Genomic DNA, 24,261 nt, shown 5'->3' with positions numbered 1-24,261 from the left:
TGAATGGGAGGACAGAGGGGAGAAGGTAGTAGTGCGTATTCCAACAGTGGACTTCTGCTTGCACCACGCGTATGTAAAGGGGGTTTTGGAAAGACAGCTGAGAGATACTGGAGAAAAAGGGAGGAAGGAGGGAGGCAGAGGAAGGAAGAGGAGGAATGGATAGATAGATAAAAAGGAGAGGGTGATAGTGAGTATTCCAATGGTGGACTCCAGTTGCAATATGCTTATGTAAGGGGGCTTTGGAAGGAAGGTTGAGGGATACAGGGAAAGTAGGGAAGGAGGGAAGAAAGGAGGCAAGGGAGGGAAGAGGAAGGAGGTTGTGGGTGCTCCTTCAGTAGACTCTTGCTTGCAATATGCGCACGTTGGCTTCACTTGATGGGACAAGGGCAACAGGAGGGGAGGTCAATGAAGAAGAAAGAGAAAAAAAATGTTAGTGGAGGGTCGAGAAACGAAGGAAATTTAGGTGGAGAAATGAATGAGCCTGTGTGTGTGTGTGTGTGTGTGTGTGTGTGTGTGTGTGTGTGTGTGTGTGTGTGTGTGTGTGTGTGTGTGTGTGTGTGTGTGTGTGTGTGTTGATGCTGTAGTTGTTCTTATCGAGTGCGTAGAGCAACGGCAGTGAAGCTCACGAATGTTTCTATTATCTGTTCATCTACGGCCACTAGATAACATACATTGGCAGATGACTTTGGGTGACATAAATATAAAGGGTAAATCAATGTTCCGAATGAGAGAGAGAGAGAGAGAGAGAGAGAGAGAGAGAGAGAGAGAGAGAGAGAGAGAGAGAGAGAGAGAGATAGAGAGAGAGAGAGAGAGAGAGAGAGAGAGAGAGAGAGAGAGAGAGAGAGAGAGAGAGAGAGAGAGAGAGAGAGAGAGAGAGAGAGAGAGAGAGAGAGAGAGAGAGAGAGAGAGAGAGAGAGAGAGAGAGAGAGAGAGAGAGAGAGAGAATTACAGGATACTTCAAAAAGTTTTTACACTGCCCGTACGCACCATTGCCCCGTGTCCAGCACGCCGCACGCAGCCTCTACTGACGTGGGCAAGTAGTACGTTTAAAACTTGTCGCCTGTGTGCCATTAATTGCAAAAATAAAGAAAAAAAAAATCACCCGTCCAACCCCCCAACAAGAAAATCTAACAGACGGTGTTATGATATTCATGGTGGTGCAAAACGTCGGGCGGAGATAAAAGAATACTTGATATCAATATCCCAGGTTTACAGGTAAATAATTAGGTCCTGATGCTATGCGACAGGTAAGCAATGAATGGTTTACTGCGTGCCGGGCGGCAAGCAGCCTCAGCCACTGCAGGGCCGACACGCAAGGCCGCGCCGACCGGCCCGCCCTGCAAGTGGTACGAGGGCGCCTCGCTCCTGTTTTTCTGTGTCTCTGTGACCTGTGGGGATGCGCTTCCCTTAGTAAGCTCAAGCACTGGCACGTACAACCCTGCAAAAGAAAAACACATTGATTCTCCTCCTTGCGGGCAGCGGCGGTGTCGGCTGCCGAGCTGGGGCATGCGCGACGCCGCTCCGTTCCAGGCCAGAGGAAGGAGAATTATTGATCTCGTCTACCAGTTCGGAACCTGAACTTCCTGACATCCAACCAATTTAACTAAACATTTGTACTCGGAATCGATTATTTTAGACCATTCCAGCACGAAAAGACTCAGGCTGCATAATGGACAGAAGCAGAATGCAACCTTCGGCAACCTGGACCGGTCCAGTCACTCCGAGGGTTCAGCAGGCGCTCGACTCCCCAGTGTGGGTAGACGCTCAGTCACGTGTGGTTGCGCCAGTTTTCGTCTCGCCTGCACGCAGGCTTTCCTCGGCACTTCCTCAAGCGGATTGGTAGCGGTCTCGTGCCGAACGCGGAACGGCGAATCAGTCCTGTCGAGTGTTCTTGTTCCCTGACACTAACTACGGCTGACCGAAAAGTTGAGGGAGAGCGAAATAAAGGCTGCTTGAAAGAGTGCATCAGGCTGAGAGTATAATTCTTTACCCTTAAGTACCGGTGAACACTCTTGAGCTATGCCGCCGACGACAGGGAGGTGCGAGTAAGTTGTGCGTGAGACAGACCAGCAAGGAGAGGAGTGATAGGAACGCGCGGAGAGCCCAGGACAGTCAAGAGAAGAGTAGGTCCACGACAGACATGAAGAAGGGAAATATACCAAGGCTGTTACTACTCCTTCATCTCCTCCTTCTACTGGGAGGTGAGTGTCCTACTGTGTGTGTGTGTGTGTGTGTGTTTGTGTGTGTGTGTGTGTGTGTGTGTGTGTGTGTGTGTGTGTGTGTGTGTGTGTGTGTGTGTGTGTGTGTGTGTGTGTGTGTGTGTGTGTGTGTGTGTGTGTGTGTGTGTGTGTGTGTGTGTGTGTGTGTGTGTGTGTGTGTGTGTGTGTGTGTGTGTGTGTGTGTGTGTTTGTCCTGTTTTCCTCCGCCGCCTGTCTTAGGCTCACTAGGAAGTCCCATGCATGGCTAATTGATCATGGTGAGCTGCTATGCCACCTTTGAGATAAGTTTATCTGACGTAAGATGACATTTTTTTTAGTATATAAGCTTGAGCCACTCATATTCGTCTGTCTATATAACATTTTTCCCCTCTTTTATGGATTACATGATTCTGTACCGTCACCGTGAAGTGCTTTGGGTTACGTCTAAGTCACCCGTCCGATACAAGGCGTCAATGTGCCGTCCAGGAAGTGTTGTGGCGGTGAACCGAAAGAGTGAGGATGTTTTGAACCTGGTGACGCACCGCTCATGATTCAAGTTGCGATTATGCTAATTTAGGACGAGTAATGAGGAGTGTATCGCACCTGTATGTGTGTGTGTGTGTGTGTGTGTGTGTGTGTGTGTGTGTGTGTGTGTGTGTGTGAAATATTAAGCCAATTAAGTATGAAATAAATGTCACACGGATAGCAGTGGTAGAGATGAATGGACACATTTAGGTGCAGCTTAACGTAATTTGCGAACGTAAATTCTGATATTACGAAAAAAATGAGAAAGTATCCATGAGGCAGTGATGTGGTATTTCTTGATGATGGTGGTAATAATGATGATAGAATAAATAAAAAAAATCAGGCATATACAAATACAGAAAAATAAGCAATATACCTACACAAACAGCATCTCCACCCTCCCCTTTCACACACACACACACACACACACACACAAAGACGTGAATGACCTGCCGATCACCACCACCCTCATCACCATAGCACCCCTCCCTTATCTTCTCCCCTTCCTTTCATCTTTTACTTTGAGGTTCGTTTAATTATTTTTTTCCGTGGCCGCGCACCTGAGACCGCCGCTGCTCTGGCTAGCCGCTGTGTGTGTATTCAATCTCCTCTATAAATCTTCTCCATAACCTGTGCACGCTTCCTCCCACCGCACGCCTTGAATCTTGAGTCTTCTTCTCTTACTGGGTGTGTACATAGACAAAGCAGACTGACTACCATTAAAGGAGATAAGAAAGGAACTGGAGAGCGATGGGGAGGCAATAAGAGCAAAGGAAATAAGTACATTGAAGCTGTGATAAGAGCGTTGGAAGAGAATTGTGAGGGAGTGTAGGATAAAGTAGCTGGATAAGAAGATGAAGGGAGGGAAGGAGAGTTATAAATGTGGAGAAGAGGAGGAAGACTGCAGATCACTGATGAGAAGATAGGATGATGGATAATATGGATACAAAATATATGAAGGAGAGGGATGCGAATGCGAGAAGGGAGAAGGAAGGAAAAAATAATGATCGATGGAAAGGGTTGGAAGTGACGGGGAATGAGAAAATAGGTAGTATATAAAAGGTTGGAAGTGACGGCTGATGAGAAAAAGGGTAATTAAGGGGTGGGAGTGACGGGTGATGAGAAAAAAAAGGTAATAGAGAAGGGAAAGAATAGCTGATTTTGAGAGATTGGTAATAGAAGACGAAAAGGGAGTATAAGTCAAACAACAGATGAGTGATATATAACTGTTAACCGGTAACGCACAAGTGAAAGGGTGGAGGAGAGATCATGAAGGTGACGGGTGGAGGGACGGATGGTGGAAGAGGTTTAAGTTAGATGGAGCGGTGGATGATAGATGGAGAAATGAGTGACAGGAAAGAGACAATTAAAACATCAAAGCGGTGGAGAGGAAAGAATAATGAAAGTGATGGTTGATGAGGAAGAAGAAATGGGAAGCAGAAATGGAATAGTGAGAGGAGACAGAAAACAACAAAAGCGATTTCCAAAACTAAACTATACGAAAAACAAACTAATAAAATAACAAAGGAAAGGGAGCGTATCGACAAGGCCTGGAAGAGAAAATAACATCGCTATACAGAACAACAGACTCCATCCGTCCATAAAACCAATAGCAGTCTTCATTTCGAGTCTCCCTTACACCTTCACCACCCTCCCTCGAATCACTACACCCCAAACACAGCACACCTCACAGTCCCTTAGAATAACACGCCCGCGCAGAAGCCCTCCCTATGTGGCCGTGTTCCACCGTATCCCCCACTTAACCAACCATTCCCTGCCGTTACTACACATTCGGACCAAATAGCCGTCTCCGATACCCTTCAACGTCCTTGGTCCAGCCTCTCCTTCGTCCTGTATTCCCAGCGCTTTTCCACCCACGCGAGCGCTACTACACACATCTACACTCACCGGCCGTCTCATACAAGCCTCAGTATCCTTTGTCCAGCTACTCCTCGGTCTGCTTATCACATCTGCAACCCAAGAGTCACCCTGGAAATCAAGGCCTCTGTCCACAGCATCTGCGCACCAAGAACATTTACCACCCTTTGTTCAACCTTTGCCCGCCACAACTCTGCGTCTGCTCCCTCCCTCAGCCTCTCAGGGGAGCGCTCTGGTGGTCGGGTGCCTCGTTAAATTTACAAGGAGACACAACCTTTAGCTGACCTGACCGGAAAGTTGTTGTACTTACGAGAAAAACGACTTCTCCCTCTTTGTTTTTTATTTTTTTATTTTACAGCCGTTCCTATTTCGTTTATATGTATTGCTTTAGTGTCATGTAGCTTCTGATCTCTAATGGAATTTATATTTTCTCATCGTTACAAATAAACGTGGATAGGAAAGATTCTAGTCGAAAAGTCGATGTCAATACAGTATTCCCGCATCGCGCAGTTAATGGACTCAGACGATTCACGGCACATTGGTTCCCTGGTGCCTGTTCAGAGCATTGCAAGCCGGTATAGTGTGCCTGGCGCCCTTTGTTCCCGGCGAGCTGCTCTATTCTGTCTGATCTGGAAGCATGCTTGATCGGCTGCATCATCAAACCCTGTAGACCGGCTTTGTTCCCCTAGACTCAAGAGTTAAACAGATGAACAATTTTGATCATCGACGAAGCAAAATAAACAAAACAAAGTACCTCTTGCCTTCCATCCCACCATAATGAACTTCTCGACGAGGTAAAAACATGACGAAAAAAATGCTAATTAGTTGAAAGTTTCTAAACTCGACCCATAATTGTTTAAGCCTAGTTACTTTGTTTTTTGTCCCATAATTTATAGTAGATAACTGAAACTAAAGTGAATTTTATGACCGTACTGAGAGAGAGAGAGAGAGAGAGAGAGAGAGAGAGAGAGAGAGAGAGAGAGAGAGAGAGAGAGAGAGAGAGAGAGAGAGAGAGAGAGAGAGAGAGAGAGAGAGAGAGAGAGAGAGAGAGAGAGAGAGAGAGAGAGAGAGAGAGAGAGAGAGAGAGAGAGAGAGAGAGAGAGAGAGAGAGAGAGACACACACACACACACACACACACACACACTGCCAAACAAAGAAAATAAAAAAAGGTGTTGAGATGCATCAGGACAGGTTAATTAGCATGGGACTGGTGGGTCATGGACAGGTGCGGCTTACGTCTGGCCCAGGTGACAATGGCAGGCAATTATCTCGCGCGTTGATACCTGCTGATTTGCAATAATTAGGACAGGTGCGCTGGAGAGGGACAGGTGTATGGTGAGAGAGGTGGGAGATTGAGTCGCTTTCCCTTTCCCTTTGTGTGTGTGTGTGTGTGTGTGTGTGTGTGTGTGTGTGTGTGTGTGTGTGTGTGTGTGTGTGTGTGTGTGTGTGTGTGTGTGTGTGTGTGTGTGTGTGTGTGTGTGTGTGTGTGTGTGTGTGTGTAGAGAGAGAGAGAGAGAGAGAGAGAGAGAGAGAGAGAGAGAGAGAGAGAGAGAGAGAGAGAGAGAGAGAGAGAGAGAGAGAGAGAGAGAGAGAGAGAGAGAGAGAGAGAGAGAGAGAGAGAGAGAGAGAGAGAGAGAGAGAGAGAGAGAGAGAGAGAGAGAGAGAGAGAGAGAGAGAGAGAGAGAGAGAGAGAGAGAGAAAGTGGAGAAAAAGATGACATAAAAAGCCTCAATGGTCAAGACAAACTGTTCATAAAACCAGCCCGTGAGAGTTCCTGCAGGCGTAACGTTCTCCTGGGAAGGCAGTAAACATCGAGGGAACAACATTTTTAATCAATAGAAATCCCGGGGAAGGAAAATATAAAAAGTTGACACAATAAACTACAGAAAATCTTCCTCACACGCCGTCCCACCCCCTTCTTCACCTCACCCCTGGCGTTTTGCAGTACGTTACCCCACAGTGCCTCCGATCAGCAATATTTGACAGTATTGTGCACGAATTTAAAGGCACAACTTACGGGCCGATGCAATAAAACAAATCAGGCCGGGGACGTGATAGCACACAGCGGCTGATACAGAGAAAGTGGCTTAGCCTTTCACGGGTGACAAAGTATGCGTCGTTTTGCTTTCTTTCCAATTTTGTTTCCGCTCGTTCCCCCTTCAGAGTTAGGAGAACTACTTGGAAAAGAGGTGTGTCGTATTGGAGATTAAACTACCGGATACTTTACGGATGACCTGGCGCTGAATGAATGTCAGTAAAGCGAAGTGAGGAGTGAAAATATCGTAAAATAGAAGAAAAGGTGAGCACAAAGGTCACTCACATAAAAGAAGATTAAGGCAAAAAGTAAAAATAAATAAATAGCATAGTACGTGGATAAAGAAAAATATAACAGAACTGACAAACGGAAAATGGTAAGATAAAATAAATAGATGTACAGAGTTATGAGAGTAACTAGAGAAAATAACTATGCAGAAAAAGATCAGAAGTATAAAATATGATAATAAATTATTATACGCAAAAAAAAGAACACATCATGACTCACCTTCGAAACACTGCGAACGAACAAGTCATGAAAGATGAATTAGTGTAAAAACAAAGACAAAGCAAAAAAAAAAAAAAAAAAGAAGCGCATGATCATAAACTAAATGAATGGGAGAAGATGAGCTGGCGAAGAAAAAAGAAGAAGAAAAAGAAATATGAAAAAAAGACACCAAGACAAACAAAGCAGGGTGATAGAAGGAAGGAAGAAAGGAAGGGTCGAGTAAACAAAGATTATAATCGAAGACATAAAATTACCGTAGAGGCAGAGACGAGGTACTGAGTGAAGGCAAAGAGGATGAGCCATAAGAGGCGCCGCGAAAAAAGCGCAGATCGAAGAAGGGTCGCGAGGGGAAGACAGTGGCTAAGGGATCGTCCTGAGATTGTGGAGGAGAGATCACGAAGACAATTCCATGAGAGGGGAGATAAGAAGGAGGAGGAGGAGGAGTAGGAGGAGGAGGAGTAGGAGGAGGAGGAGGAGGAGGAGGAGGAGGAGGAGAGAGAGAGAGAGAGAGAGAGAGAGAGAGAGAGAGAGAGAGAGAGAGAGAGAGAGAGGGAGAGAGAGTGAGAGAGATAGAGAGCGCGAGAGAGAGAGAGAGAGCGAGAGAGAGAGAGAGAGAGAGAGAGAGAGAGAGAGAGAGAGAGAGAGAGAGAGAGAGAGAGAGAGAGAGAGAGAGAGAGAGAGAGAGAGAGAGAGAGAGAGAGAGAGAGAGAGAGAGAGAGAGAGAGAGAGAGAGAGATAACGAACAAAATGTGATGGAAGAAAATAAATATGAGACTGGAAATTTGGATGATAGGGAATCGTGATGAAATAGAAATAGATCAAAGAATATCTACGAATTCCAATAAGGACACGGATGGCGAAAAGGCGGATGGCGTAGTAAGTAGGAGGCGAATATTACGTGGATTCTGCGTATAAATTCATCCCTATCAACGGCCGCGCCATCTCCCTCTCTGATGCATACACAATTTCACTTTAGCCTCCCCTTTTTGCCGCCACTTATTGCGTTTGCATCAAAGGTGGAGCCGGAAGAGCACCGACTTTCAAAAGGCCTCTCGTTGACGGCTGTATCTAATATTATTGGCACAAAATGGCGCGGAACTCCATTACCTGGGAAACAGATAAGACGAGACAGAGATAAAAAGAGCGAGAGATAAGAAAAATATTGGATTCTCTCTCTCTCTCTCCTTGCAAGGCTCATCCACACACTGTTGACATATTCCATTTTGCTCCGTCACGCAGGCTGTCGCTCCCTCAAGGGTTATTTTGCGCGGCTCAGTGTAGCAGGATTCAAGACACATCAACTAGAAACAGAAACGGACGAACAGACACTCGCTTCTATCCGACTCGGAAGTAGAGGCAGAGTATATCAGAGAAACTGTACAGAGTAACAGACACTCCCATCTCTCTAACTTGATTGGGCAATGTAGCGCCAACAGGATATGGAAACAGCCTAGCAGGCGCTTGCTTCTCTTCTTAAGACTCGCTATATAAAGAACGGGAGGCGAGGCAGCGCGGAGACAGCATAAACACACAGACAAGGCCATCAGTGTATCACAGACGTGCGACGGAATGCAGGGCCAACAGCGCAAAGAGAAAGAGATTCCAGGCACTCAGTGCTCACAGGCTTGAGGAAGGGAAAGAGCAGCAGGCGGCACACACGGAGCATCGAGGCCAAACATGTATTCTTTTATCTCTTAGGTTATTCACCCTTTGCCCGCGACTGGACGACACGCACAGCATAACACGCACTTTATGCTCCGCTGTGCAACACCACTTTCAGTGAAGCATGTTCCCCTGGGAATAATTTCCTAGCAAGCCTCGAGGAAGACGGCTTTTTGTTGCCTGTGAAGATAGGCTGCACACTTTTGAGCCTTCACATGAAGGCGTTGGTTTGAGTTTCCGTGCGATAAATATTTAAAATATATAAAAATAGCACTAGTGAAAGAATGTGCAAAATCATGTGATTATTGTCTCTCCCAGATATTAAACAGCGTGTACTTAATGGATTGATCAACTGGTGCAGGCACTGATGAGTCGTTTACACTTCTTTTCCGTGACTTGGCGTGAAGTCACAGTATGAGGCCAGTAGAGGAAGTAAGATAAGGTAAACACTGTATTCCACCGCTTGGTCATGTTACTATTAGAAACTTGATAGTTGATGCCAGCACAGAAGGTTACTAATACTCGGTGACACCACCGCTGGCAGTCACTGTCACCGGTGCGGTTGGCAGGAAGAGCAGCAAACTAGTAATTTACTGACATAAAAGAAAAGTTCATGCTCCTACTTAGGAGACATATCTATAAGGCAGAAAGAATGTAGAAGAGGGGGGTGGAGGAGGGCTGAATGGCCGGTGCGTTGGCTTCTCTCCTTCCTGGCGCCACTGGCCCACTCACACGTCAACTTGATCTTTACAAACGCCTCATTGAAAGTCATATGCAGGCGGAGGCAATTTGTTCTGGATCATTATACATTCTCTGCGAGTAATCTGCTTGCCATCACTCACATCACTGGACAAGATAAACCCATCGTCACTCCGAAGAAGTGTCTCGTTCACTTAGTGTTAAGTGCAGTGAGAGGTTTTACTATAATTAATGGAAAGGATTTGGCGACCAAGAGATTCAGAACAAATTTTCGTTGATGATGAATGTTTTATATAAAATAGTGTGTGACATCTCAAGTAACATTTATTCTTTTATTTATCGATTAATTGTATCTTTCACGTGCCTGAGGGTGACACATGATCCTTTAAAACTATTTCCATTTGATTTGTTTCATTGAGAAAATAGTAAACTTTTTACGCAACTATATTGCGATTTGACATTTAAAATATTTCAAGTACATTACGTGACTAAAGCACACTTCCACCCACGTTCCCTCTTAACTACTTTGACTAGGCAACAGTTTGTATCAGCTCTCTCTGGGACAAAGGCAAAACACACAAAAATATAAACTCCTGTTAGCTCCAGTTACCGGCGATTCCACTGTCTTGAAACTAAACCCGCGACGCAGCGCCATCATCACTCCACGGGGATGAACATGACTGGCGAGACGGAGCGGCCAGCAGACACGGATCTCTTCTCCCCGCACAATTGTCTCAACGAGGCCTTGAGTATTTGATTGCCACTTTGAAACAATAGCTCACACTATTAACTTAAGCTTAGAGTACTAAGTGGTCGAAATTAGGAGATATAACTCACACTTTTATCTGATATTTTTAAAAATTCTGCTGAATCAGCATTTCGAGGTATAGCTTCTTAGAGCCAGTGATACAATTAAAACAACATGTCTTTTCAGAGCAAAGGAGGCAACTCAAGAGCAAAACAAGAACAGAAAAAATGCAATACAATATTCCAACATATAAAGGACAAGAGCTCCAAAAAGGAGGATCAGATTAGGTTTCAGGTGTCCTGATCCTCCCCTCAGAAAAGCTCTCAAATCGTAGCAAGAAGGAAATACAGGCGAAGGAACGTTGTTCCATAATTCACTGGTGCAAGTGATGAGAAAAATCAAATACTAACCCGCACATTGTTGATTGTGGCATCATAACGGTGAGCAAAGGAAAAAAAATCGCATGCAGAGAGGCCAAGGGAGGGGTGAAGGTATGCAGTTAATAAGTTCAGAAGAGCAGTCAGCATGGGAATTTCAATAGAAAATTGAAAGGTTGGGAATACTGCGGCCGAATTTAAGTGATAGAATGCAGTTAGTGAGTGGAAATGAGCTGATGAGACGGAAAGCCTTTGACTCCACTGTTCAAAAGTGCAATGTGGGTATAACACTCCTATTCATGGGATGCATGCTCCATACAAGGACGGACAAGGCCCATGTATATGGCCAGCATCCGGGAACAGGGAGGGAAAATTATAATTTGGGAGCAGAAGTTAGTGCCTGGGAGGGGGACAATAATCTTTAAAATTTTCGTGCCACTTAAGTTAAGCAACTAGCAATACTCTTGGGTGAAAACATTTACAATTTCAGTGACACAATCTTAAGATTCGCGCTCAAGTAAAAGGTTTTGTTGTTTTGGAAAGACTTAAACTTCCTTTTCTGTCCCAAAGAAGAGGAGAATGGTAAATTAAGAGGCTTCAGAGGTACACACGAGTTGCATTTTCGAGCACAAACCGTCTATTTCAAAATAAAACATTTTCTTAATGAGCTTTGCTTGCTCTCTAAGTACCCCTGCGCCGTCCCGTCCAAGCCTTTGGAATTGATTCTGTCCACAGTTGTTTATTTTTTTCTCTTTTTCTCTTATTAGACAGCGTGCTCCAGACAGGCATAACACACACACACACACACACACACACACACACACACACACACACACACACACACACACACACACACACACACATACACACACACACACTGGGATCGCTAATTCAGAGTATGATCAGTCTATGGTTAATTGCACACAGACTAACACATCCTAGATTAGTGTGTAAATTGATCAGCAGACATTCACAGGGTCAGTTAATTCGCGTTCCATTTGGCAAGTCAGTTTGCCAGTCAGTCAGTCAATCAGTTAGTTAGTCAGTTAGGCATTCCCTCTGTCAGTGCATCAGTTAGTAAGTCAGTCAATCAATCGGGTGGCTTGTCAGAGTTAATTGGATGCCTCTCTCTCTCTTCCATCCAGTCACTGGGTCAGTCAGTCAGGCGGCGGCCTGTCATGAGTGAAACAGAAGCCTCTACGCCCCCTCTATCCATTCAAAAAGACCCACTCGCTGGCTGAGTTCCTCCAAAATCCGCTGTCCTCCAGACATATGTCTGTTGATTAAACACTACAAAGCAAAACAAAATCACAGGCTTAAGGACCACGATTTGTTTGATTGTTTTTTATCTCACGTAAAGAGTAAAATGAAAAACGAGCACTGACAGAATCCCAATCCTTTCAAGAAAATCAACTCTGTAATGGATTGAATGTACATAAAGAATGGATGCTGTGGAGCGACTCAAAATTTATGTTCCTGCCGCCGTCAGACCATTCCGCTAACCTCCTGTTCTTCGATGGTCTCAAGATAAAAGTTTACAAGGAAAGTCTGTTGCTGGCAACTTGTAATTTTTCTTGGTTTACGATAGGAGGCTTAAGCAAAATCATTAACAAGGAAGAAAACGGAACATAAGCGTATTAACCAGCAAGAAAATTCAAGTATAAATGTATGTATGTAGGCCTATGCCTGCACGTATATATGTAACTATGCTTTTTTTTTTTTTACAGCTGAGGAAGCCGCTAAGGGGCAAACAAAAAAAAAGATACAATAATGAAAAAAAAAGCCCGCTAGTCGCTGCTCCAACAAAAAGCGCTCAGAGGAGTGGCCAAAAGAGAGGTCAACTTCGGAAGGAGAGGTGCCCTGATACCCTCCTCTTGAAAGAATTCAAATCGTAGGCAGGAGGAAATACAGATGAAGGAAGATTGTTCCAGAGTTTACCTACTTGAGGGATGAAAGAGTGAAGATGCTGGTTAACTCGTGGGTAAGGGATTTCGACAGTAAAGGGATGAGCTTGAGTAGAAAGTTGCGTGAGGCGAGGACGCGGGAGGGGATGTATATATAAAAGGATGGAAGGATGTTTCTATGCTCTGCTTTATGTATGTAATATATATGATAATATGTTTATATGTGTGTACACAGAGATGTGCGATATATGTAGGTATTTACGTAGGTATTCTTGCAGGAAAACGCACATCTAAATACGAAATCTCGGCGGTCCAGGCAGCGTAAAGAAAAGAATGAATAAAAGAAGTGAAGGAAAAAAAGTAAAATCCAATTCCGGGAAAATCTTACTGTTAGCAAACATTTCTCAGGCAGGAAGAATTTTTAGGGTTATAAATCTTTCTTTCAATCCGAAGCCCGTTTGTTACCCACCCCCCTCCCTCCACCCCCCACAACCCCACCCCCATCAGAAGCAGTGGTAATGGAGAGAGAGAGAGAGAGAGAGAGAGAGAGAGAGAGAGAGAGAGAGAGAGAGAGAGAGAGAGAGAGAGAGAGAGAGAGAGAGAGAGAGAGAGAGAGAGAGAGAGAGAGAGAGAGAGAGAGAGAGAGAGAGAGAGAGAGAGAGAGAGAGAGAGAGAGAGAGAGAGAGAGAGAGAGAGAGAGAAAATAAGACAAAGAAAATGTAACGAGAGAGTAAAGTGCTCCAAATTGTTTTATTAAGAAGAGGAGGAGGAGGAGGAGGAGGAGGGAAAAGAGGAAAAATAAAATGAGATTATACACGGAAGAAAAAGAAGAAGAAAAAAGAGAAAAATTAAAAGTTTTGAAGAAGAAAAAAGGAATATGATAAAAAGGAAAAGAAAAAATGGAAGAAAGAAAAAAAACAGAGGTAAAAATACATCGGAAAACGTCAATTTCAATAACAACGACGACGACGAAGAAGAGGAGGAGGAGGAGAAGAAAAAGAAAAGGCTGGAAAAGATGAAGAGAAAGAGGGGGAAAGAAAGAGTTGATAGAGGAGAGAGGAGGTGCGGAGAGGAGGTGATGGAGGTGCATTTGGGTTTAGAGGAAGAGATAATTGAAGAGAGGAAGGAAAGAGGCAGAAGGTGTGGGAGGGATGAAGAGCGAGAGACGCGATAAAAGGAGGGAGTGAGGGAGGAGTGTAAAGGAAGGAGTTATGGAGGAGGGAGGAGAGATAAGAGGAGGAAGGGAGGAAGGTGAAGGAGTATTAGGGTAAAGTGCAGAGGTTTAGGAAGGGAAAAATTGTGTAAAAAGGAGGTCGAGGCCGGGAAAAAAAAGGAGAAGAGAGAGAGAGAGAGAGAGAGAGAGAGAGAGAGAGAGAGAGAGAGAGAGAGAGAGAGAGAGAGAGAGAGAGAGAGAGAGAGAGAGAGAGAGAGAGAGAGAGAGAGAGAGAGAGAGAGAGAGAGAGAGAGAGAGAGAGAGAGAGAGAGAGAGAAGAGTAAAGTCGGTAAATGAGAGGAAAAGATTGTAAGTAGAAGAATGAGTGTAAAATGGTCATCATGAAGAGCAAAATAAATAAGAAAAGAAAAAAAACATAAAGGAAAAGACAGATGCATAAAATAGAAGAACAGGAGAAATAATAAAAAAAGGTTTGAAGAAAAACAAGAAAACAAAGGAGAAGAAGGAAATCAATGGAAATAAACAAAAGAAAAAAAAATATAAAGAAGAAAACTGATAAAGAGTAGAAACAATTACGAAAAAGGAAAGGCGAGATGTAAGAAAAAAAGAAGGGAAAAATAGAAACAATAAAAAGTGTGAAAGAAAACAAAAAAAATCAACGTAAATAAACAAAAGGGAAGAAAAGGAAAGAAAAAAAAACAGAAAAAGAAAGAAACAAATAAAAAGAGTAGCAAGGCTGAGATTGTGTTGAGCAAGTAGGAAGGGAGGAAGGGAGGGAGGGAGGGAGGGAATAAGAGAGGGAGGGAGGGACGCAGGTGCTGAGGAGAGATCGGAGAGAAAGACGAAACCTGGGAGGGAGGGAAGGAGGGAGGTAGGGAGGGGGATGAGGAGCCTCTGAAGGAGAACAGAAGAGAGAATGGAGGCGAGGATTCAGAACGAAGGAATGGAGGAGGGAGGCCATGAGAGGAGGACGAGAGCGAGGAGGAGGAGGAGGACGAGGAGGAGGAAGAGAAGCAGGAAGAGAAGAGGAGGAGAAAAAATGTTTGAATCTGAGAGGAGGAGGAGGAGGGAGAGGTTTCTGAGACATAAGGGTGTAGAAGGAGAAGGAGGAGGAGGAAGAGGAAGAGGAGGAGAAGGAGAGAGGAGGATAAATGCTGGTGGGTGTTAAGGTTTTTGCGTGTGAGTTCGGGTGGCTGGGGACTAAAAGAAGGGAGAGGTGCGCATATATGAGGAGGTGGTGGAGGAATAGATGAGTCAAGGGGAGTGGAAAGGAACAAAAGACAAAAGATAGTGGAGAGGCGTAAGGGAAAGCGGGGAAGAAGCGGAGATTAAGTAAAGGTAAAGACGTAGTGAGGTGGAAAAGGGAGTGTGAAGCAGATAAATAAGGAGAAAGGGGAGAGTAAGAGGATGTTGAGGAAATGAAAACAGTGGAAGGATAAAAAAAAAGAGGTTGTGGGATGAAGAAGAGTGGAAATAGAAAAATAGAGAAAAGGTGGATGGAGGTAGTGGGGTGTGTGGGAAGGAGCGCTGGAAGTTAGAGGATGTGGCTAGGTGGAGGAGGAGCAGGACTAAGGAAGAATGAGTGGAAGAGATGGATGAAGAAGGTAGTCGGGAGGATAGTGGGTGTGGTTAGGTGGAGGAGGAGCAGGACAAAGGAAGGATGAGAGGAGGAAATGGATGAAGGAGGTCGGGAAGATAGTGGAGGGCCGACGAGGGTTGGAGGGAGGTGTTGGGGTACGGGGGGGAGGTGAGGTGGAGGTAGTGGTATGAAGTACAAGGCGCAATGGTAGTGACGTGGGGAGACACATAAGACGCACACACAAAGAATACATGACATTAACACAAAAGAAACACACACACACACACACACACACGCCCCCTCTCCCCACTCACCTCCCACACAAGCCTTCATACTTTCCAGAAAACTGTTAATAGGTACAACAGTTTACAAAATGGCACAATAAAAAACTAAACCATATTCGCAGTACAGATCTAAGTCTCCCTCGGATGTAGATATATCAAATTTGCTCTTGGAAGTCGATGCTAACATATGCGGGCGGCGGTTTTTTTTTTCAGAGGGTGAAAGTGAAAGTCACCGGCTGAATACATCACACGTGTCAGTCTCGCGAGTGTGAAATGTGTTACGCATGACCGTATTACGCTCTTCCTTTGATGCCTTTCCGGAAGCCTCTTTGGGGTGGTGAGGAACATAGCGTGTGCGTGCGGTTGAGTGAGTGCGAGGCGTGCGTGCTGCGTGGAAGCCTGTATGGGGCCGCGGAGGTGTGCCCAAGTGTGTGTGGGTGCAGGAGGGGTTTGTGCAGGTGTGTGAGGTGACGCAAATTAGTGTGGCCAGGTGCAGGCGACGGTGACAAAGTGGTGTGTAGGTGGGTAAAGGTTAAGGATGGGCCGTAGGTGGAAGAGCAAGGGAGTGTACATTCGCTTTTAAATTCCTCACTCATCCAGTTTCTACTCACATACACACATAAAAAAATACTCTAGAAAAATGAAGGAGCATTATATGAACATTAACTATTGTCAATGTAAAGTTCGACAAACAGTCCTCATTTTGCAAACGGTGTATTTTTAGAACTCAGTAATGCTTTTTTCTTCGTAGTTTTTTCCCCCTGATATGAATACTAAATGCGATGACGTCAATGAAGTACCGAAAAAAAACCTTGTGGCGGCTATCATGCTGGCGCGAAGGTGAATTAGTAATGGGATGGTTTGGTGCAGTGAATGGACATAATGATGTGAGCGTGGCCGTACCTTTCGTTTACGTCAGAAGCGAGCCGTAGCCCGCACACCCACACAAATCAATGCAACCGCCGTACAAAGCATCACGATATTTAGTATTCCGATATATGTAGCCACGGCAATATTCCCTAGTTTTGTGCTTTCAAGTTTGGAGTGTCGAATTTATCTTATTCCCGCTGCCACATAAATATGAACTAGGAGGGATATGAAAGAAACACACACAGAATGGTTTACCGAATACGTTTGTAAGATAGCATGATAAAGACAGAAAATTGGGTTCTCCGCGACAAACAACTGCTACCCATCACTCCCGTTCCTTCACTTCACCGCTTCTTGAATGCACCTCTTTCTCATTACTCCCGACGCACACCACCGTCTCCTCTTCTCTTTGCCCCACGTCCCTTCTCATCCTACCGCCGCCTTTTCTTGCCCCTCCTCTCCTAAATGCCCCATCCTAATTAACCTCTCTACTCGCCCACGAACCTTCTCATCCCCTTTCCCCACCTCATCCTTATGCTCCCCTCTTCTAGCACCCTTCTCGTTCCACCACCTCCTTTCCTTATGTCTCTTCTCCTAACTGCCTTACCTCATTACCCTTTCTACTTGCCCATGAACCTTCTCACCCTTCTCATCCCATTTCCTCGCGTTACCCCTTCACCTCCATCCTCCTCTGGCCCCACATTCTACTGCGGCCTCCTTCTCCTCCTCCTTCCTCCTGCCCTCTCCCGCCCTCATCCCATCCCCTTCCCCACCCGCCGCCGCCAACCCCATCATTTTGGGCGGCACTAAGTGAGACGTGTGGCCGTGTTTGCTCAGGTGAGGGAAGCGCACACCCACGCCACCACTTCTTCACTAACGGGCAAAACGCATCCCCTCTCGTGCCGCCTCCACGTTAACGCAAGGAATGAAACAAGAGATGGGTGTAGAAAACGCCATATATATATTTTCCTTTTTTTCAAGCTTTGTTCGCATTGCTCGGTATTGTGAAAAACTACGAGATAAACAAATGAGTGTAGCAAATGCCATATATTTCTTCCTGTTTATGTTTTGTTCGCACTGATCCGTTATTTGAAAACCTATACGAGATGAACAAAACGTAGATATATACTGTACTTTGTTTGTTTGTTTGTTTGTTTTTAATTCTGCATTAGAGAAAATAATACTTAGAAGACAAAAAAACGTTAGAAGGTTGACTATCATACCAGAGAAGTAAAAAAAAAAAGTATGAGAGAAAAAGAAAGAGAGAAGGTAGATAGATGAGGAGGAGATCGGTGATGGAGGTTGTAGTGATGGCGGTGGTGTTGGTGTGATAGCGTGGTGTGTTGTGGTGTGGTGTGGTGGTGGTGGTTGCGGTGGTGGTGGTGGTAGTGGTTGCGGTGGTGGCTGTTGTGGTGGTGGTAACTTGGGGAAAGATAGTACTGAGAGTGGAGGTAGGGAGGGAAATAAGAGGATATATACTTTAAACAATGCGTATCAGTAATAATAATAATAATAATAATAATAATAATAATAATAATAATAATAATAATAATAATAATAATAATAATAATAATAATAATAATAATAATAATAATAATAATAATAATGACAAAAATAATGAAGAAGTTGTAAACATAAACATAAATATTATCTAATTTTCAAAGCGTTCCCTTATTTGTTACAATATGTTTTTTTTTTCCTTCCTCCTCCTCCTCCTCCTCCTCCTCCTCCTCCTCCTCCTTCTCCTCCTCCATTTCCTTCTCTCAGGACACCGAACTCTGTTTCTGCTCCTTTTATTTTTTCCCAAAGAAGAGTTCGATACAGAGACCCACCCCGACCCCACCACGCAGACACTTGGCCTGTCATTAACACACGGTCAGGAAGGCCATTCATCGCACACACACACACACACACACACACACACACACACACACACACACACACACACACACACACACACACACACACACACACACACACACACACACACACACACGACAACCTTACTATATTTTTTTTCACTAGTGTCAAAGGAAATACGGACGAACAAACGCCTTCACTTTTTTTCTCTTTTCTTTGTGGTATTTTTCTACATTCTTAATCGCTATTCACACCCGACTCAATACCGCCCTTTGTAGAGTCCCGCTTCCTTTGTATCCCTCGCCATTAGCGTTTTCTTTTCTGGGTTATGTATATCAGTCTGTATTCATCTCTGTTGTGTATGTCTGTTTGTCAGTCAGCATGTACCTTTCTAACTTATCATCTACTTTTTTGTGTTAGTTTCAATCACCTATTTCTATTAATAATATTTTTCCCACATCTGTATTTCACTTTCATTATCGTCACCTTTAACTCTTTATGTCTCTTCTTTCCTCTCCATTTCTTTTCCTTTTATCTCTCAATACTTCTTCATTTCTTTTCCTGCTATCTCTTCTTTCTTTTTCCTTTCATGTTCCTCTTTCCCCTCTAACCATTTACTTTTCACTACAAACACTACACTCTTCTTTGCCTCATTCGCTCCTTCCGTAATACAACTCCTTCGAAATCTCCAGTCATCATCTACACCTTTCCCGAGACCCAGAGACGTTTCCGTATCATCCTTTAGCTTTTGAAAGACGACGATAGGAAGGAAATATGAAAGGTTTCCCCACCCATTATTATAGTACTGAGGTGGCCTTGTGGATTTATATGGCGCAAAGAAGGAATGGAGAGGAGGGAGGGGGTGACAAGAGAAGGGAAGAAAAGGTTTAATGGGAGGGAGGGAGGGAGGGAGGGAGGGAAGGGTTAGGTGTGGCGAGGGGAGAGGCGAGTGATTGAGTGAAGGGTAAAGTATAAAGGGCAAGGAGGAGGAGGAGGAGGAGGAGGAGGAGAGAGAGGAGAATTTTTTTTTTGTGAGGGAAATGTAGGGTAATAGCGATGTTTTATGGATGAGAGAGAGAGAGAGAGAGAGAGAGAGAGAGAGAGAGAGAGAGAGAGAGAGAGAGAGAGAGAGAGAGAGAGAGAGAGAGAGAGAGAGAGAGAGAGAGAGAGAGAGAGAGAGAGAGAGAGAGAGAGAAGCAGCGTTATCTGCTTTAATAACAATACCATCATTACACCTTACACTTCACAATACAAAATAAATAAAAAGAATCTCTCTCTCTCTCTCTCTCTCTCTAACCTTCTTTTTCTTTCTCCTCGTTATTGATTCACCACCTCAGTGCCCTAATGGAGCCACGTATAGCCTTGGCCACACATACATCACCCAACGCCCTCATCGGAACACTCTTGAAAGAACAATGTTATAATAGAGCAATTAACACTGGGCCGGCCGCTCTTCCCCCCTCCCCCCGCCCATCCTGTCCACCTGTCCATCCATTCACCCAAAGAGGCGTCGTTAGGTGCGTTACGGTGATGGATGGCTAAGGTTTTGACGCCTCACCTGATGTTTCGAGGCCATAAAAAGAGTAAATAGAGACATAAAGGTTGTTGAGAAACGTGCTATGTATGGGACGATCCTGCCCTGTAATGTTTTCTTTTCTCTTGTTGTTTCTTTCTTTTCGTCTCTCCACGTTCAACATTCTACGACGTTGATATTTTTTTCCTCCTCAGATGGCGTTTTTGTGTTTCTCTCATTTAATTTACATTCACAGGAAAACAATGTGATTGCAGGAAGAAAAACGCCATAATTATGATGAATATATACGAATTCATTAACATCAAATTCTACCTTTCCTCACTTCGAGAACAATTTCGTCGGGTTTGCATGAGAGCCGATATAAGGTAACTTTGTGTTGTCCGCTGACGTGGTCGGCTAACTTCATGTTATGGGAAAACTTTTGTTGAGGAGAGTTGCTTCCCGGTGAAGGAAGGCTGCCTGAGGGGCGCCTGCTGTTGACGCCCCGGAATAGGCTGTTGATCAGTTTCAATTCCGTTGTTGTTGTTGCTGTTTTTCTTTCCTCCCCGTGTACGAACAGGCCTCCTGCCGCTCCCTTCATCCATCACGCGTGTTGTGGTGCTGTTCTCCCCATAACTCCGGTGGACGGCGTGTTTTCACTGCGTATTTCATCCACCTTTCTGCGACTTGAACTTTTGCTACCAAAAACTCAACTGGCCTCTTTTATGTTACATGATTTTCCACTTTCTGCTCCAAGTTTTCTATCCTTCTTGTTGAGAGCACCATAAAGGAGGTCTTGCTGTACCCTTCCTCTTTCCTTTAAGTCCGTCAATTTTTTTGTTCGGAGATCGACTTCTATAACAGTAAACATCAATGGCTTTTACTGGGAAACTTAGAGAAAAAGAAAAATCCAAGTCTATTCAAAACACTTAATACTCTCCAGCAGCAGCGCCGTTTGTGTTCAGTGACGCAAAAATATTTCGTCGGGAAGATAATACCTCTATTAAAGGCGTTTCTTACCAAGTCTAGCTGCCGACTTCAATTCCTGGTCGGTCAAAAGTTTCCTTCGTTTTTAGCTCCAACTTGGCCTGAACACATAAACTCTGTGTTTGCCCACCAAATAACTACCGTTACTGCCCCGACGAGACCCCGGGGCCTAAAACTCATTCCGGGCAAGAGTTGCGAGCCGGAGAGGAAAATACTTGAGGAAAGTTTTGTGCTGAAAATGTGTTGTTTCCCTCGCCTTCCTCGCCTGCATAGCGCGTAAGGGGAAAGGCGCTCGTGGGTGTGATTTGTGGGGTGGATATGAAGGCCGCGCGGGGTTGGGAATTGCGGGAAGGGTTATGAGGAGAAGAGGAGGAATTAAAGTGGAAGGTAAAAGTGCAAAGGGGAAGATGAAGGGATGAGTTATTGGTGGAGGTGTTAAAACAATGGAGGGGGAAGAGTAGGTGAGCTTGACGGAGAGGTCTGGGAAGGGGATGAGATGGGAGATAATAGGGAGAGAAGGGCCAGCCTTGTGGAGATTGGGAAGAATAGGGGGCATGGGGGAAGCTTAGGAAGGGCGGCCAAAGGAAAAAACAGTGAGATGCAGGAAAGGAGAAGACTAGGGACCATCATCACCATTCCCTTACCTATCACCACCACTCCTAAAAATGCTAGCCCCGCCATCGCCGTGATAGTCACCAATAAAGTAATTAGCATCGACTTTACTTCGACAACACTAACGCAACCACCAGCTCCCCTGCTACCACATCACCAACCTTCGCTATCACTATACACACTATCATCACCATCACCGCCACCGTCACTATCACTGCCACCCCGACCACCTCCAACACTAATACCTTACAAGAGGAGACTTCCGCGACGGTAAAAAGAAAATAAAAAGAAAAAAGAGACGTTGCAGCAGAAGAAAGAGTTCGGCTCGACACGTGAACGAACTCAAAAGTGCGTGTTGTTTGTTACTTGACGCTTTACCTCTCCTCGTGACCTGTTTTTGCCGTCACTTCACAAAACGCTGACACAAAAATGGACGCTATGTCAACACCCACCGACACTTACGTAGCATCACTATCGTATTTTTTTTTCAAAGGACATTTATCATCATTATTATTTTTGTATGTGTGTGTGTGTGTGTGTGTGTGTGTGTGTGTGTGTGTGTGTGTGTTCAACTAACATTACGAATAAATCCTTCACAACATTAAACACTGCATAGTCAAGATGATTAATGAGGACTCGGTAGTTTATTCTGAGGCAAGAAGAAAATGATGAGACAAGTCGCCTTTAACCGTGAAGGAATTAATCAGCTGCTGTGTGGACCGAGCGCCTCACCGTGACGAATTGATCATACGTAGAGAAAAAAAATCCAACCATTAATTATCATGTCTGACAGATACGCAGACACTCTGTAGCACTGTAAGTATAACAAAAGTAACAATAATGGCATCTGCATCAGCCGTAACAACAACGGCGACGATAATAACAACAACGTCAGTAATAAAAATAGGCATAAGAGAAAGAAAACACCAGAAAAAATAAAGCTCTTCGTAATCCACCGACACAGTTATCTTGTTAATTGTGCCGAGTAGTTATCTGAAACGAATGCCACCGAGAAACGGGAACTGCCACGAGCATATCACGGTATTAAAACAAGAAAAAACAGTAAATATCATGAAAACCTTGTCATAAAAAGAGAAAACTAAACGTAATATCAAACAGAATACATACACGACATTACATAAAACACAATATTATACACTCACACACTTTCAATAACAAACACAAATACATGAGAGTTCTGGCAAGGGGTTTAAAAAGAAAGAGATATGCAGTGAATAATTTAAACAATGCATTCAGACAGTGAGGGCAACAAACGCAGCGCGGATAAAGCGGATGGCGAATCAAGAAAATCAAATAGAAGTGAGAGAAATAAAAAAGTGGAAGAGCAACGAGCGGAGACCAGAAGACCGGAGGGCAAGGGAAGGTAAATAGTGGAGGAAGAGGATGACGAGGAGGAGGAGGAGGAGGAGGAGGAGTGAGGGAGAGACGACGCAGAGTGAACAAAGAGGAGTGACAAGGAGAGGCACGAGGGAGACAGATAAAAAGGAGAAGGAAGAAAAGGATGAAGGAATAGTACGAAATAACTGAAAAACGTCTTACACGGATATAACAAACTACGGAAAGAGAGGAACAGAAGGACAAATAAGATAAAAGAGAGAAGACGAAAGAGAATCCGAGAGTAGATACGAAGGAAAAAAGATAAGAGGGAAAGAAAACGTGAGGATGCAAGGCTGAAGAGTAGATTACGAAGGAAGGGAAGGAGATAAGAGAGACGAGAGAGAGAGTTAAGTGACTGACAAATAAGGAGAGTATTGGCTGGAGGAGAAGATAGTGAGAAGAACAAGAACGAATAAAAAATACAGAAGCAAGGAGACAGAGAGGAAAGGTGAACAGGGTTGAAAGAGAAGGTGGCGAAAGGGAGTGAATAAAAAATGGAAGAAAGAAGACGGAGGAAAGTTGAAGAGATGAGATCACAGAGAACGTGACTAGAAATAAGAAGCGGGAAAAAGAGAAGAGCGAGAAACTGCAAGAAAAAGGAAATAAGAAATCGAGGAGGTGCGGGAAATACAACAAAATAGGAGAAAGAAAATGAGAAGAGATGAAAAAAAGACAATGAGACGTACAAAATAAATGAAGAATATAGATGAATAATGTACAATATATGAAATAGAATGCTGAGAGGTCGAATGAAAAAGGGAAAAAAGAGAAACACAGGGACAGAACGAGGAGGAGGAGAATTTAGGAAAGAAAGAGGCGAGAGAGGAAATATAATGAAGGATAAGGGAGAATAACGTAAAGCGTATAAAAACAAAATACTGAAAGAAAGACCAAATGAAAAGAACACAGAGGAAAGAGAAACAAACGGATGGAACAAGCAGGGGGCGAGGAAAGGGAAGCAGGAGGGACTAGAGGGCAAAAAACAAGATAAGCCTCAAGGAAAAAAAAGGAGGGATGAGCTGAAAAGTCTTGAGGGCAAACAAATGGAGGCGGATAATCTTGATCTACGAATAATTCCATTTCCTCGAGCAAACTTCATGACTTTTTAGGATAAGATACACGGACCAGTTGTCTTAAGTTTGGTCTCGAGTGTCCTCCCCCTATTTCCCTTTCTCCTTTTCCTTCCTCTTTTCCTTTGTCTTCTTTTGCTTGTCTTCATGTGTTTCTACTCTTATTTTTGCCTCCCATGTCTTACTTCGGCTATTTTGTCACCTTTCCTCTTTTCCATTGTCTTCTTTTGCTTTTCTTCATGTGTACCTCCTCCTCTTTTTTCTCTTCCATGTCTTACTTCGTCTATTTTATCACCTTTCCATACTTCATTTCCTCTCGAACCCATTTTTCCTTTCTTCACTTTACATTTTCCTTCCTCTTTTCCATCGTTTTGTTTTGC

At 44.2% G+C, this 24,261-nt stretch overlaps 1 protein-coding gene across 1 annotated transcript in view; it reads left to right on the top strand.

Moving 5' to 3' along the window:
• Positions 1 to 1,734: 1,734 nt before the first annotated feature.
• The window catches only part of LOC127004494 (uncharacterized), a 111,510-nt gene continuing 88,983 nt past the window's right edge, over positions 1,735 to 24,261 (top strand). The window contains exon 1 of the mRNA XM_050872268.1: positions 1,735 to 2,201. Coding sequence (XP_050728225.1) covers positions 2,141 to 2,201 — 61 coding nt within the window. The 5' untranslated portion in view covers positions 1,735 to 2,140. The remainder of the gene's footprint in view (positions 2,202 to 24,261) is intronic.

The sequence above is a fragment of the Eriocheir sinensis genome, chromosome 28 (genome assembly GCF_024679095.1).
Source record: "Eriocheir sinensis breed Jianghai 21 chromosome 28, ASM2467909v1, whole genome shotgun sequence".
NCBI classification, from domain to species: Eukaryota; Metazoa; Arthropoda; class Malacostraca; order Decapoda; family Varunidae; genus Eriocheir; species Eriocheir sinensis.
The sequence above is the reverse complement of the archived record's forward strand: the minus strand, read 5'-3'. Positions and strand labels throughout refer to the sequence as shown.